This window comes from Nymphaea colorata, chromosome 9 (assembly GCF_008831285.2).
Source record: "Nymphaea colorata isolate Beijing-Zhang1983 chromosome 9, ASM883128v2, whole genome shotgun sequence".
Taxonomy (NCBI): domain Eukaryota; kingdom Viridiplantae; phylum Streptophyta; class Magnoliopsida; order Nymphaeales; family Nymphaeaceae; genus Nymphaea; species Nymphaea colorata.
The window spans coordinates 7,690,903-7,704,916 of record NC_045146.1 but is presented as its reverse complement, the minus strand read 5'-3'; the positions used below and the strand labels follow the sequence as shown (position 1 = coordinate 7,704,916).

At 34.7% G+C, this 14,014-nt stretch overlaps 1 protein-coding gene across 1 annotated transcript; it reads left to right on the top strand.

The window, feature by feature from the left end:
- The first annotated feature begins 4,448 nt into the window (after positions 1–4,448).
- Positions 4,449–5,754, top strand: LOC116261366 (uncharacterized). Its single transcript, XM_031640093.2, has 2 exons — positions 4,449–5,175; positions 5,264–5,754. Exons 1-2 carry the CDS (start codon positions 5,070–5,072, stop codon positions 5,734–5,736), a joined length of 579 nt encoding a protein of 192 aa, XP_031495953.1. The 5' UTR covers positions 4,449–5,069; the 3' UTR covers positions 5,737–5,754.
- The last annotated feature ends 8,260 nt before the right edge of the window (positions 5,755–14,014 follow it).

Below are 14,014 nucleotides of genomic sequence, written 5' to 3'. Positions count from 1 at the left end.
CTCTGTTGTTTTCCTTTTCCATGACCATAGGCTTACTCCTTTTTTTTGCCCTTTTTCCATTGCCGGTTATCGTTTACAGGCTACCAGCAGACCAGTCGTAGCTTCCATTGCAGCCCAACAACAGCTTCTCGTCGAGGTAAGGGCGTCCTCTTTCTCTCTGCTTGGTTAGTGTTCATTGATCCTTTGTAATGATGATATGCATCTCCTGAATCTGTATATAAGTCAGGCCGGTAAATACGAATGACACTCAAGCTTTGCCTTTTGAACTGCATATTTGCGCTTGTTTTTTTTTTCTTTTTTCCTGAATTACTCTGTTGGTACTCGTTAAGTTCAAAGAAGATGAAGTGCCTGAACACCAACTCGTTAAGTTCCTTCTTTCCTGCTCTTTTTTTTTGAATGACGATCGACCAAACTTCCAAGCACTATATATCAGGCCTGATGTCTACAATAATAAATAGTATTATTGTAATCTAAGAAAAGAGATTGATATACGAAAGCTAAAAGTCCAATAGCAGTCAATTGAATTTTCAGTGAGTTCAATGGCAGACATTTAAGTTTTAAGCGTAAAACAACTCTAAGAGATATGCTTGAATGCTTGTTTATATGGTGTGATCTCTTGACTGTTGATATCATGTGTTTTCTTTTGATTCATATTATCTCACTGTATTATGCTCACTGAGTCAGTAAGACCCACCATTTGTGTATTTCTCTTTTTCAGCTGATTAAGATAGCCTTCTGAGAAGGCAACTAAAGCCTCAGTTTATATTTAAGCCCCCGAGTTCCCAGCATAATAGGTGCTACACTATTAGCTATAAATTAGACTCATCTTTATTGAAATTGCATTGCATATCATGTACAAAGTAGCCATTACATTTCAATTTCCTGCTCATATTTTCAGTTTTAAATTGAAATTGTATCCTAGTGACCATTAGATTTTGAGGTGACATTATTTGCCTTTCTTGATGGGAGAAGACCAATGTCTGTTATATGTCAGTGCAGTTATCCCTGCAGAGACAGTTGCATCTCATGTAATGAAAAATCTAATAACTTCTTCCTTAATTTTCTTTTATTTTCCTCCAATCAGGGGAATTGGCGGCATAAATTTTTTTATGGTACCTTCTTTTCATGTTTGTCTGTCGTTTTATATTTGATAAATGATAAATCCTTGCAATCTCTCTCTCACTCTCTCTCTCTCTCTAGAGAGCCTCCTCCCTCCCCAACCAAAGGAGTTTGACAAATGAAATTTATGCATTATGAAATTCCATGCCATCTAAGATGAATGAGTAAAAGAACCAGGAGATAATTGAGGGACAGATCAATGTGTAGTTTTAATCCTATCTGTTTCCTCTTTTCTCAATCTATGAGTTTAAAACTGGAGTTTGATTGCAAATAAGTGTTCAGCTTTAAGATAAAGGATTGTAGTTTTTTCTCAGCTTTAAGATAAAGGATTGTAGTTTTTTCTTTGTCTAAGGTCTTGCCAACGTGACCAAATAGTTTGTCATTTGCATTTCATTAGGTTGGTGTTTCTCCATTTGTTGCTGCATATCGAGAATTATCTCTGTTCTCAACGTGTGGGTCATGGAAATCAGTCGCTCTGTTTTAGTAAATTACATATCAGAAGAAACAAGTGGAATAGAAACGAGTTTATCTATCTGTGCTTCTTTATAGCAGAACATTTTGGATGTACTTTATGTCAATACTCTGAATTTGCCAGGTCCTTTTCCATTTTCTTTTTTGTCATTTCTTTGAGGTTGGGAAGGGGAGAGCAAAGAAGATGATGTGTTATGCATAGTTTGAATATTGTATATGTCTTACTGAAATATTTTCTGTTTTTCTGATCTAACCTCATTCATAGTTCATAAAACAAAAATTTCTAAATTGAAGGTGTACCACTGCCATCACTTGAAACCAATCAAGGAGAATTTGTTTTTTTGGGGACAGCCTCTTTATGTGATTAAAATCACAAACCCACACAGTCACGTACATAACCCAAATCAGATTCTTGTGGGGAAATTTTCACTTTCTGGCTGTATCATGTCCCATCAAACGCAACCTTTTTCTTCTGTTTTTCCCGTAAGGGCCAATCTATCCCCCTCTTCTACCAGCAAAGAATGAAGCAACTTCATTTGCACTAACCCATGCCTATTTCTCTTCTGGATTGTCCAGGAAGTAGTGGGCCTCAACATATGAACTCCTAACATGGTCTTAAAATTTAATTTTCTAGCTTGCGAAGATTATGGAGATCTTGTTGGTGAAAAACATAAAAGCAGAGAAGAAAACTTCGTTCAGTTCTAGCAAGAACCTACGTCCACGAGAAGCAAAGCAAATGCTATTTTATTATCACCGATGTACAGAGATATTTAGAGATGCTGGAATTTACAAAAATATTTTCCCATGTTCTTATCGCCACTGACCAAGAATCATGAGACGCGATAATTGTTATTCTGGTTTTGTTTTGATTTTCCTTCAATTACGCTGCTTCTTTCAGTGCGGTAATCAGCCTTATCTGTAGCAGAGTTGTCATCTCCTGCCCGTTCTGCTGTAGCCGTGGCTGATCATTCCTTAGCTGATGCCATATTGTCAATACTTGGCTGCTTAAGAATTAAGATTAATGTTACTAATTAATCATCAATAGAAGAGTATCAATCAAGCATGCATGCAAATGTAGCCGAAAGACGTTATTTTAGATGTAGACATATGCCTGACAATCTGAATATCTTTCTGTATGGTAGATAAAGAACGCAAATTACCATTTTCCTGGAATCAATGAGAAAAGTAGTGAATATTGGTAGCGCAGCATATAGTTTTTCCAATTGATACGACGTTTTGGCTCATATGATCCTTTGTATCGGGGCCTGCATCGGGGAAATATAAAAACAAAATGAAAAGTTTAATAATATATTGGCTGATGTTATGGGACAATGATAATATGATTGTGAACGCTGTTTATATATGAAAATCAGAATTAATCTCTGTTCATTAACCCAGACTCTATGGTACGTGCATGTCTTTTCAAATGCACGTATGTTAAATTACACATGCACGTACTAGAAAGGGGGGAAAAATGACCTTCTTGCTCCATGAGTTGCTTGTAATTGCTTTGATAATGTCCATTATATCATCACCAAAGTGCACATGTCCTTGATGTGGCTTATCAGAGAGTTGAACTATAATGTAAATGGGGACTTCTTGATCGGTCTGTTCATTGCTTAAACATATTTGTTTATTTGATGTTGCTGATTGTATATTTGCTTATTTGCACAAGTAGTCAATTGTTTAAACTTATTTCATGTAACTAAATTGTTTGATTTTCTTGTACTTCTATTTGTTAAACTTAGATGAGTAGCCACCATGACAAACTACAGTGGGATGAAAATCAAGTGCAGTTTTTATTTGACATGATGTTAGAGCAAGCAAAGATTCCAGGAATACGAACATCAGGTGGACTAAAAGAAACTGCTATGAAGGTGGTTGAACAAAAAATGATAGAAGCATATGGACCAATGTTTACATTAGAGAAAATTCGAAACAAGTTGAAAAGAGCAAAACCTGACTTACAACTGATGAAAGAGATGCTTACTGCTTCAGGATTTGGGTGGGACCCAGATAAAAAAAATTATACAAGCAGATGATAATGTGTGGAAAGAATATATACAAAAGGACCCAAATAGAAAAAAATATAAATTGCCAGCAACATGGAAATATTATGAGCATGCAATAGAAATTTGGGGTTCTTCTACTGCATTGGGTGACAATAGGAGTGGCGTAGATAGTAGACCACTAGATGATATACAAATAAATGTGGATGAGCAAGATGAGAATGATTTTCAGTTACCTACTTCACCAATGGATAGCAATACTCATACTCAGGGAGAAACCTCTAACAGCATGAGGGGAAACAAAAAAGCGAGAACCTCTACAACCATGAATGATGATACTTTTGAAACCATTGGTGAGTACATACGGCAACTTGTGGAAACCCAACCTGCAACTATTTTGCAGAAGAGTGGAGCAATTTTAAGAGATATGCATGCAAAAGAGGAAATAGATAATCATTTGTTTTTCAGATCAGTTGATTTACTCTCTAATTTTGATAAAGCAAATGCTTTTCTTATGATGCCACGTGAGTTGCAGGTTACTTGGTTGCGCATGCAGATTGGCTAAACGGTAGGTAATGTTTGTAGCTAAGTATCATTATGGAGGTTTCTGCATTACTTTTGATATGTGTAATTGTTTGTAATTTGTGATATATAATAGTTGTTTGTAATAGTGTATTTTTGATGTTTTTAATTGTTTATAATTTGCGATATATAGTAAATTGCTATAAACTCATGCTTGCAATTAAATAGTGTTTATTCTCATGAAATTTATGTATTTATTATCAGGATGGACGAAATATCCACAGTTATCTTTATTCTTCTTATGTGGTTGATGATGGAACGCTTGAAAGCTCAAAGTAGACCTACTAGAAATTTAGTACATACTAATCGACTAGCAGGAGCCCAATTTGTGCATGACTGTATGCACGGACACCCAAGAAATTGTTTAGATCTATTGAGGGTAGATCAACGAACATATGCATTATTATGCAATTTGCTAAAAAGTAGGGAGTTATTGTGTGATGCAAGAGAAATCACAATTGAAGAACAAGTAGCGATGTTTCTCGTTACTTTGGGACATGATCAACGAAATCGACGAACCCAATATGATTTTCAGCACTCAGGACAAACAATTAGTAAGTACTTCAACTTAGTTTTGAAAGCAATTCTTCGCATTGCACATGAATACGTGGGACGTAGAGATGATACTACACCAGCTCGAATTAGAGGAGATCCACGTTTCTTTCCATATTTTAAGGTAAACAACTATAATCCATAATAGATATAGTCAACATTTTTATTTATGATAAAACATTTAGAATACTAACACATATTACGTATCAATAGGATTGTTTGGGAGCAATTGATGGTACACACATTCCAGTATATGTTCGAAGAGATGGCCAAAATCGTTGGCGAAATAGAAAAGGGTTTTTATCTCAAAATGTTTTAGCAGTGGTGGGATTCGATATGCGGTTTCACTATATACTAGCCGGTTGGGAAGGAAGTGCAACTGATGCAAGAGTATTGTATAGTGCATTGGAAGATAATCTTCATCCATTAGAAATTTCACATGGTAAGAAAATAAAGATTCATGATTTAAATTTACTATCATTAATTTAATTGTTTGACTGACAAAACACATATTGTTGATTATGAAATAGGTAAATATTATCTTGCTGATGCTGGATACCCAAATATTGTTGGATTATTAACTCTATATAGAAGATGTCGGTACCATCTATCAGAGTTTAATGTGTCTGGATCTAGGCAAATTGAGACAGAAGAAGAATTGTACAACTATAGACATTCATCTTTGCGCACTACTGTGGAGAGAGCATTTGGTTTGCTTAAGGCAAGGTTTCCGATTTTGAAGAATCATGTGTCATATCCAATATCCACTCAAGTTAAAATTGTACAAGCAACATGTGTTCTTCATAATTTTATAATCAACCACAATCCAAATGCTGAACAATTTCCTTCTGATGATATAAATGATAGTGAAGTAAGTGAAATTATAAATGATGATGAAAATACTGAACAAACGCAAATACGTGGTAGCAACAATGAACTTCGTGAGCAGATTACTTCAACAATGTGGAATGATTATGTTTCAAGTAAGATATTGATTGTGTAACATTCTCATTATATTATATGTCATTGTTTTAATTATACTTTATTATTTTAATACTTTATGGTGATAACCTAATTATTTGTTTGTCTTTTTAATTTCTGAAATGCAGGAACTAAATGGTGATGCATCTTCTCAAGTATTGCATGACTTCGATGGGAAGAGTAGTGTGCATGACAGAAGACTAGTTATTTAGCAAGATGTCATAGTTGTATTTTGCTTTTACAATCGATGTAATAATCTCTGCTTCATTTTATGTTTAATTGAAAGCTTTTCTTGCTTGAACTGTAAAGATATTTGAAGAGATGTCATGTCGTGGCTAAGAGACCCGCCAGATCTCTTTCTTTCCATCACATTCTTCTTGTGAAAGTGTCAACTGTTCTTCCAGTTTTTCATAAAAGCTTTGTCACAACTGTGGTTGTGACATTCTGAACTGGTTCATGTATATTTGATTAAATGTATGCTTTTACTCTTTACAAGAAGAGTTCATTTGAAATGAAGGGTGCACGCTCTTACATTATTTGAACATGTTCCTTCCAATGTGATGTGAATGCTTCTCCCTTTGTTCACTGGCGTTTTGTATTCCTTCCTGATAAAAGTCTTCTACGTTTTTTGTTTTTTCTTATTTATTGTTGATGAAGTTGTACTTGTAAATAAAATATTCTATGGAAATAGATACAAGAGATATTGAAATTGAAGTTTTCTTTCAGTACAAACGTCAGACAGGACAGACAGAACAGATAGATCAGACAAGACAAAAACAAACGTCAGACAGGACGGACAAAACAGACAGAACAGACACACACGAAACAAACGCCGGACAAGAAGGACATAGTGTTCTGTTCCTAAAATCATCAAACGGTGGACAAGGAACACCATTATCCATGAGGACAGGACAGTGGTGTAATGGACAGGACGTCCTGTCTGTCCTGTCCCAATGGACACCAATCAAACGACCTCTAAAGTTATGTTTTGTTGCAAGTAAATGTATCTTAAGCAGTGAATAGGGATCACAGCGGTTCAAGTACTAGATAACTCTGCCCTTTTGTGAAATTGTCCAAAATGATTGGCAGAAGTTGAGTAGGGAATGACGTGAGTTAGAGGTTGTTTGATTTTGGGTTCACTAAATTCACCAAATTTAATCCTTTCAAGTAAATAGAGATGGTCACCATAGCAAACAAGGTAAAAACGAATTGAGATAGGAGTTGCTTGTTATTTTACTGATGATGTTAGACTGACTTGCAAATGTATGTCAAAATCCAAATTATTAGTATTGGTTGATTTGATTTGGACTCAAGCTACAAACTACTCTATAAATTTCTGGTAGCCCACAATTGTTGCTTCTCTTTTGTTTATATATATTATCATTCACTTCATTTTGGACATCTTTATGGACATGTTTCATGTTTATGAAACTATATAGGCATACAAACTTCTTAAAATGCTGAAGAGAATTTTTGCATCAATTAGTTTCACATGAATAGGTATAGTATTTCAAACACTTAGATATGATACCAAGATTTTAAATAAAAAAATAATGAAAATTTTCAACAGTTTTTGACATATGATCTTGGTGGCAGCAGGAGCTTGGCCATACTAATATGTCCAATTAGCCATGATAAAGATGTTCACTTCATGTTCTCAACATGAGTATCTGTTTTCAACACAGAGTTTGGCTTTTTTTTTTTTTTCTAGACATCTTTTATTTTGCACCAATAATCCATTCGTTATGTATAGTTGCCAATTTCAGTTGGCTATTCCTTTTTCTTTCGTTCACTAAATGAATGCTTCTCCTTGGCCTAATCCCAATACTTGTATATAAATCTATCCATTTGTAGCTAATCTCACTTTATATTGGTTGAGACTATTAAAATAGTTAAAGGGTGTTCCTGCATCGACATTGCTTAAGTCAATCTAAATCCATTTGAGTTGCCACATTCAAATATTTGTTATTACTTGTTGTTCCTTTTAGAAATTTTCTTTGATGCCAAAAGTATGAGGAAAATTCACAAACCAATGACTCACCGGTGGGTGGTGGGACCCTTTGAGAAGTGTGGCTCAAGGAAAAGTGTGATATTCATTAGAGTCCTGCCTTATCACTCAGTTAATTTCACTTTAGAATTTCTAGTCTAAAAGACAAAAGACATTCAGAGTAGACAATATTTGTACATTGGTTTCCATGCTTTGCCAAATGTGAAAAATAAAATTGAGAACTCTCTCTCTCTCTCTCTCTCTCACTCACTTACTCCTGTATTTTTACAACTTTATTTAGTGGTTGGCTTTGAAAGAACATAACTTAATAAATAGTTTGCTTGGTTCAACATAGAGGAAATTCAATATGCTGCAAGTTTGACGGGTGTTTGATGCTATCAGAAACATTTTCCTTTTCAAAGTCTGGTCGAGGATTATACCACATTACAAACCCACCACTTACCCAGCTAAATTTAGGAGTACAATTAAGGAAGGTTTTCTCTTTAGAGTTCACCCTTGGACTCTTCCTCTAGATTGTTATACCATTGCATGTGGCCCCACCACCGAACTTCTTTACAAGCTGGAAATATGTTTGCTAGATGAACCTTCATTGTGATAGAAATTGTTCCATCAATGTGTTCCAAAAAGTCATAGGACTTCCCTTAGTGTTTAGGGTAATAGTGTGCTCTTTAGCTTGATTACTGGTGAGGATGAAATCAGGTGTTTAGTCTCATCCTTTACAGTGAAGAATGATATGATTAGCTATATACATGGCCAATATATGCAGTTATTAGTGTCTGCTTGTCATATGTGACTTTCTTACTACATGTGCTATATAAAAATATATTTTACTATTTATGCATTTGTAGATGCCACAAATTTGTGGCTACCAAAATGATATTTTACCCCCTTAATGGAGATTTTAAGCTGATTTTCTCAAATATTTTGGGAATGCCAAGGCCAAAGATCACACAAACACATATTTCATAATCCAAATGTCAGGTAGTTGTACCCAAATCACCTAGCCTACCGTAAGTTTAAAAAATGACCATGTTACCCCTAATCACCTTCATTTTGCCCAAATCTTGTCCAATTTTAATGAAATAGCTAGGGAACTCCTGAGAATTATATTTTATCAACTCAACTTCAAAAATTCTCATATTTGCCAACTACCAGGAGCTTCCACAACGCATTTTTCAGCTCATACTTGGTCAAATTTAGTTCAAAATGACCCATTTATGTTGTTTTTCAGTAATTTCTTCACACTAGAAGATCTATTGATCTCATTACTTCACATTTAGATCGTGTTAGTGTCAGTAGACTATTTTTAGTGATACTCCTAATTTTCAAAGCCAAATTCCTATTATAAACCTTACATTTCCTCCATTTCAGCTGAAATGAGTTCACTTATTCAGTGACTTAGATAATTCACAACACTTGTCAATCTCTGCCATGCTCACATTAAAGTCTTTTTAGTGCTAAGAGAGCATTTTTGAAGTTATTTTCTACTCACTCATCATAATTTTGAGCTCTAGAGAGTTGTCCTAACACCAAGGTCACACTCTCTCCTTCCTTTAGGGTATCTAAGCTGAAATTCCCCTAATTCATGGCTAGTCATCTTATGCTAAGCAAGCAACATATAAGAAGTACCAGAACTAACTATTATTAGCTTAATTTAGATTAATTCATCTAGAAACTAGCTCATTTTCATACTAATTTCTCTCAGATGTCTGGATGCTTAGTGTCAGCTCAAACTTTTGACATGAAATTTTTAAAATCCGCAAGACAAATTGATCGTTTCAAAGATTCTACATTGTTTGGGGACAAAAGAGCTTGAACTTATGAAAAAAAAAAATTAAAATCTGAAATTTGACTTTTAAAAGTTGCAGAAATAGGTTTTGGCATTTTGATCAACTGAGGGGCTAAACAATGCTGAAATTATGCAAACTAAGGCTTGTTAGAAATCTAACAGACTAATCCACAACCATGCTTCATATGACTTTGAAAGATTATATATGGCTTGAAATTTATAAAAACCAAAATTCCTACAAACTTTTAGGGTGTGAAACTTTATTTGTAGACGTTTCATAAAACAGATTTTGATAGTTGAGCAAAACAAGTAGGCTAACGGGTTCTTTTATAAAAACCGGCCAAACAAAAATAGACTCAATGCCGATTCTAATGCACATTATTTGCAGAAAAACTCCTCTGGTAATGAAAGACATGGTCTCTACAAGTTGATTATAATTTGTGCAATGTGAGACATGAGATGACCTGAAAACTAGTGATGTGAAAAGGTGTGTTCATGGGTTTTTTGGGCTTGGACACATTCTAACGAGGACATATATTGATAGAGAGCATATCAACACATTTATTTTGGTAATTTGAGTATAATCTAGTCATGGAACTACTGCATTTATACCAAAGTCACCACAAGTATGCAAGTTATCATGTACAAAAGCAAAATTAAACAGAGAAACAAAAAAAAAAATCCTAAGGATGCCTAATGCACAAGCTTGGGTAAGGGCATGAATGCATTGCTCAATATAAAGGAGAATAGAAAAGAGAGGAAGCCTCCTTGGAGATGCCTCGCATGTGCTTTGATGTAGATCCTCTTCTTCTTCTTTCTTCTTTTCTTGACTAGGATGCAGGCTTGAAGGCTTCCTAAAGATGCGGCAGGTCCCAAGGAGGTAAGGAGTGAGAGAGTGATCAAGGGAGAATTGAAGAGAGAGAGTGGCATGAATTCCACGACGGCCGAGAGCGATCCTCAATAGGGGTGTCCCCTTCTTGGCTCCTCTACTTATGGATGATAGGAGAGTCCCAAATGTGATGGCTAAGGACGAATCTTTAGGATTGTGACAAGTGTCAAAAATTCTAAAAAACGAGGTTAGGATACTTGACAAAAATATAAAAGGAGAGGCCTGACATATGTTAGAATTCTAAAAGAAAAGGGATGCCAATAGCCACATGTCAAAATTCTAAAGGAGAGTGATGGCAAATGTCAGAATCTAGTTAATTTGGATTTGATGTCAAAATTTAGATCTAGATCTTGATCTGAATGTTGAAAATAGACATGGATAGAGATCTAGACATGAAATTTGGATTTGAAGATCCAAATGATGATCTGAAATCGATAGATCAGGATCACACAAGCGAATATTGAAGATCTAGTTGTGAATTGTCAATTTGGATTTGAACTTGATCAGTTTTGTTTCTGGAATGATGGTGGCCCCTAAACTAGGGTCAGCCTTGGCTAGGCAGGTTTAGACTCAATGTTGGATGTTGGGTCCAGCCTATGACTAGGTTTGGGTTTACTTAGGGAAGATCAAACTGGATATAATTGCTCCAGGCATCGGGATTGGATTTTGATTGGACCTGGTTCTTGGCTAGCTAGGTTACTACATGAGCCAGACTAGGTTCAATTTGAATGCAAGTCATGTCCTAGCGTAGGCTTGATTAAGTTTAACCTTGGTTTGTACTAATTAATGCACGTATGAAAGTTGGATGGTTTTACCCTTTGCACCAAAGTTGGGCCCCATGAGGCTGCCTGCGCAGTGCAACAACAGGACGAGAGCTAAGTTCAGTTTTAGGGGTGTGTTTGGTAGAAAAATTCCACCAGCAGCCCTAGAAAACTAAAAATTTTCAAAGTTGATCAAAGCTGTAATTAACCTTATAAATGGAAATGTGGAGGATGAAAAGAAAACATTAGATTTTAAGCTTGTTTACGGATACTGATTTCAGTAATCCTTTGCTTGAGTGAATCTAAGCCCACTTGTACAAAAAAGAATCATAAAATTAGATTCCCTTATTGCTCATAATTGGTGACAAAGTTACTAATGATAGAAATGGACACTCCTTGAGTGAATAAAATCAAAATTACATTCAATTTGAAACATAATTCTCCAAACTAAAAGCAGGAATACTCAAATCAATTAGCAAAGAACATGTTCTCAGCTTGGCTCGAATTGACTAGCCAGAATCAGCTAGGTATGATGCCAAATATGTAGAAATGATTGATGCTTTGAAAAAATGATGACTCTACAACAAGAACTGAAATCCAACAACTAGAAAGGAGATTGCAAATGCCATGCTGACATTGAGGGAATCCTAACATGGGATCGGTCGGGGTTGCAAGGATTCTAGTGAGACGAAACAATGGAAAATTTGGGGAAATGGGTCTTTTCTAGGCCATTTCTAACTAGATTTGGCTTGTTGAGCACACTTTGGTTGTTTCTGAAGACTCTTGGAGGTAGAATTAATCTGAATTGGGTTTGTGGTAGATAACTTTGATGGTTTCTTTAACTTTTCTGCAAAAGGGGCTAAAACAACACGATTTATATGCAAAATGGTAAAGTGGACTTAGGGTTAACCTTGAGTGCTTGGGTTTCCTAGGTTTTTGTGGATAGGTAACTATCTGAGACTGACATTAAATATTTGGTGCGACTTGAGGCTGAGGATCCCAATGATTGGGGATGTTCTTCTCTAGGGGCCAAATGGCCATTTTGTTGCTAGAAAACTTTGTGTACTTAGAGAGGACCCTTTTGTTACTAAGCTAGCTCAAGTCTGGCTTAATTGCAAAGAAAAACTCACCAAATTTTCTACACAAGTAAGAAAGCTCATTTGAAAATCAAATTTGAAAACATAATTTCAAAACCTTTGATTTTTTGGAAGTCATTGAAACTAAGCTGGGTATTTGCTTCCCCATACCCCATAATGGGAAAACTAAGTAGATTAAGAAAAATATAATTTTAATTGGTTTTAAATTTAAGAAAAGTATATATTTACTTGGTTTTCCATTAGCAGAGGAACCATGTGAATTAATATTTTTCTTGTGAAAGGACAAATAGAAAATTAATGTAAAAAATTCAAAATAAAAAGAAGAAAATTCCCTCTTATTTGTAGATCCAATGAAAAGCTTTGCTGGAGTTAGGCTGCTACCAATGTTTTAAAACCTAATGACTCAGGACTCTACTCGGTTGTTTTTGACTCGTGACTCAGTAGGTCAACTAGTGACTTGGACTGGGTTAGGTTAACTTTTTTTTGTTGGAAGAAACAACAATGTATAACTTGTCTTTTATATATAAAAAGATTGGAAAACGACCAAATTTCCTTTTATGATTCAAAAACAAGTCAAACTAACATCAAGTGAAGTCATAACTAAGATTAACAACCATTAAATGAAAAACAAGCATTGAAATCAATCTATTCAGTATGTAATTATGTATACTAAAGCTTGAAACAAATAGATAAATGTATGAGAAATTGAGCCATAATTAACTTAACTTTTCATTTGTGGTCTACAAATTTAACAAAGAATAGTAATGCTAAAATTTTGTGTCCAATAGATAGAATCATAGAATCATGGAAGATTCACATTTCACATAAAGAATTAAGTAACAATATTAGACCAGGTAAAAATGATATACAAAAATTAACTTTCAAATTAATGTTGCAAAGTACAATATTTCAAATGTCAAAACTGAAATCAGTATTCAAAAATCAGGATCCAAAATGTCTTTAAACTTGAATCCTAATCTCCAATTATTACTTGCGGTTTTCATTTCTTGACTTGGTAGAGGAGGTAAATAGTTCAATTGGAGTTGAAGTAGTTAGCTCATTTTCTATTACGGTTTCGCTTTCACATTCATCATCAGCTGGATTGGCTTCATCAATGTTCTCAACCTTCATCTCTAATTCCTTGAAGAAATCCTTCATTCAATAAAAATGAAATCCAGTTAAATATTAAAAGGACACAATAAAAGATATATAATAGATGATAATTCCATAATCATTAATCAATAGTCGAAATTTCAAATAAACTTTATACTTCTTACCTATCTAAGACTCATTCTTGTATAACCCATTCATCCATTGGTATATACAAATATATATTGTTCAATAAAATTTAATTAAGACAAGCTTTTATAAGTTGCCTTTCATGCAAATATAGATTGTAATGGACAAGCAATAGGTCAATTCAATTTCTTTTGAGTCAATCTATTCATCTTCTTAGTGTGAATTTCGTCGAAGGTACTCCAGTTTCATTTGCATCTAGATGAAGAACGTATTTGAATCAATACACACGTAGCAACTTTTGAAGATTATAACACATATCTCATTTATCTTCCATGACATGGCTGCAAAAAGTTACATCATAATTCCAAGTTCAAATGCAAACTTTAAGTACAAAATACATATAAACTATTTTATACACATTTAAACATCTATCACATGTCTTCTACTCTTCCTAGTCATAATAGCTCTTGAAGTACTGAGGTCTCCACATCTTCAAATAACTCGAGCTAATGATGGC

What these genes read in the sequence shown, in the direction of transcription:
- LOC116261366 (XM_031640093.2), top strand. Translation starts at nt 5,070, where the DNA reads ATGCGGTTTCACTATATACTAGCCGGTTGGGAAGGAAGTGCAACTGAT. An exon ending in TCCATTAGAAATTTCACATG is followed by an intron (nt 5,176 to 5,263) that starts GTAAGAAAATAA and finishes ATTATGAAATAG; the next exon opens with GTAAATATTATCTTGCTGAT.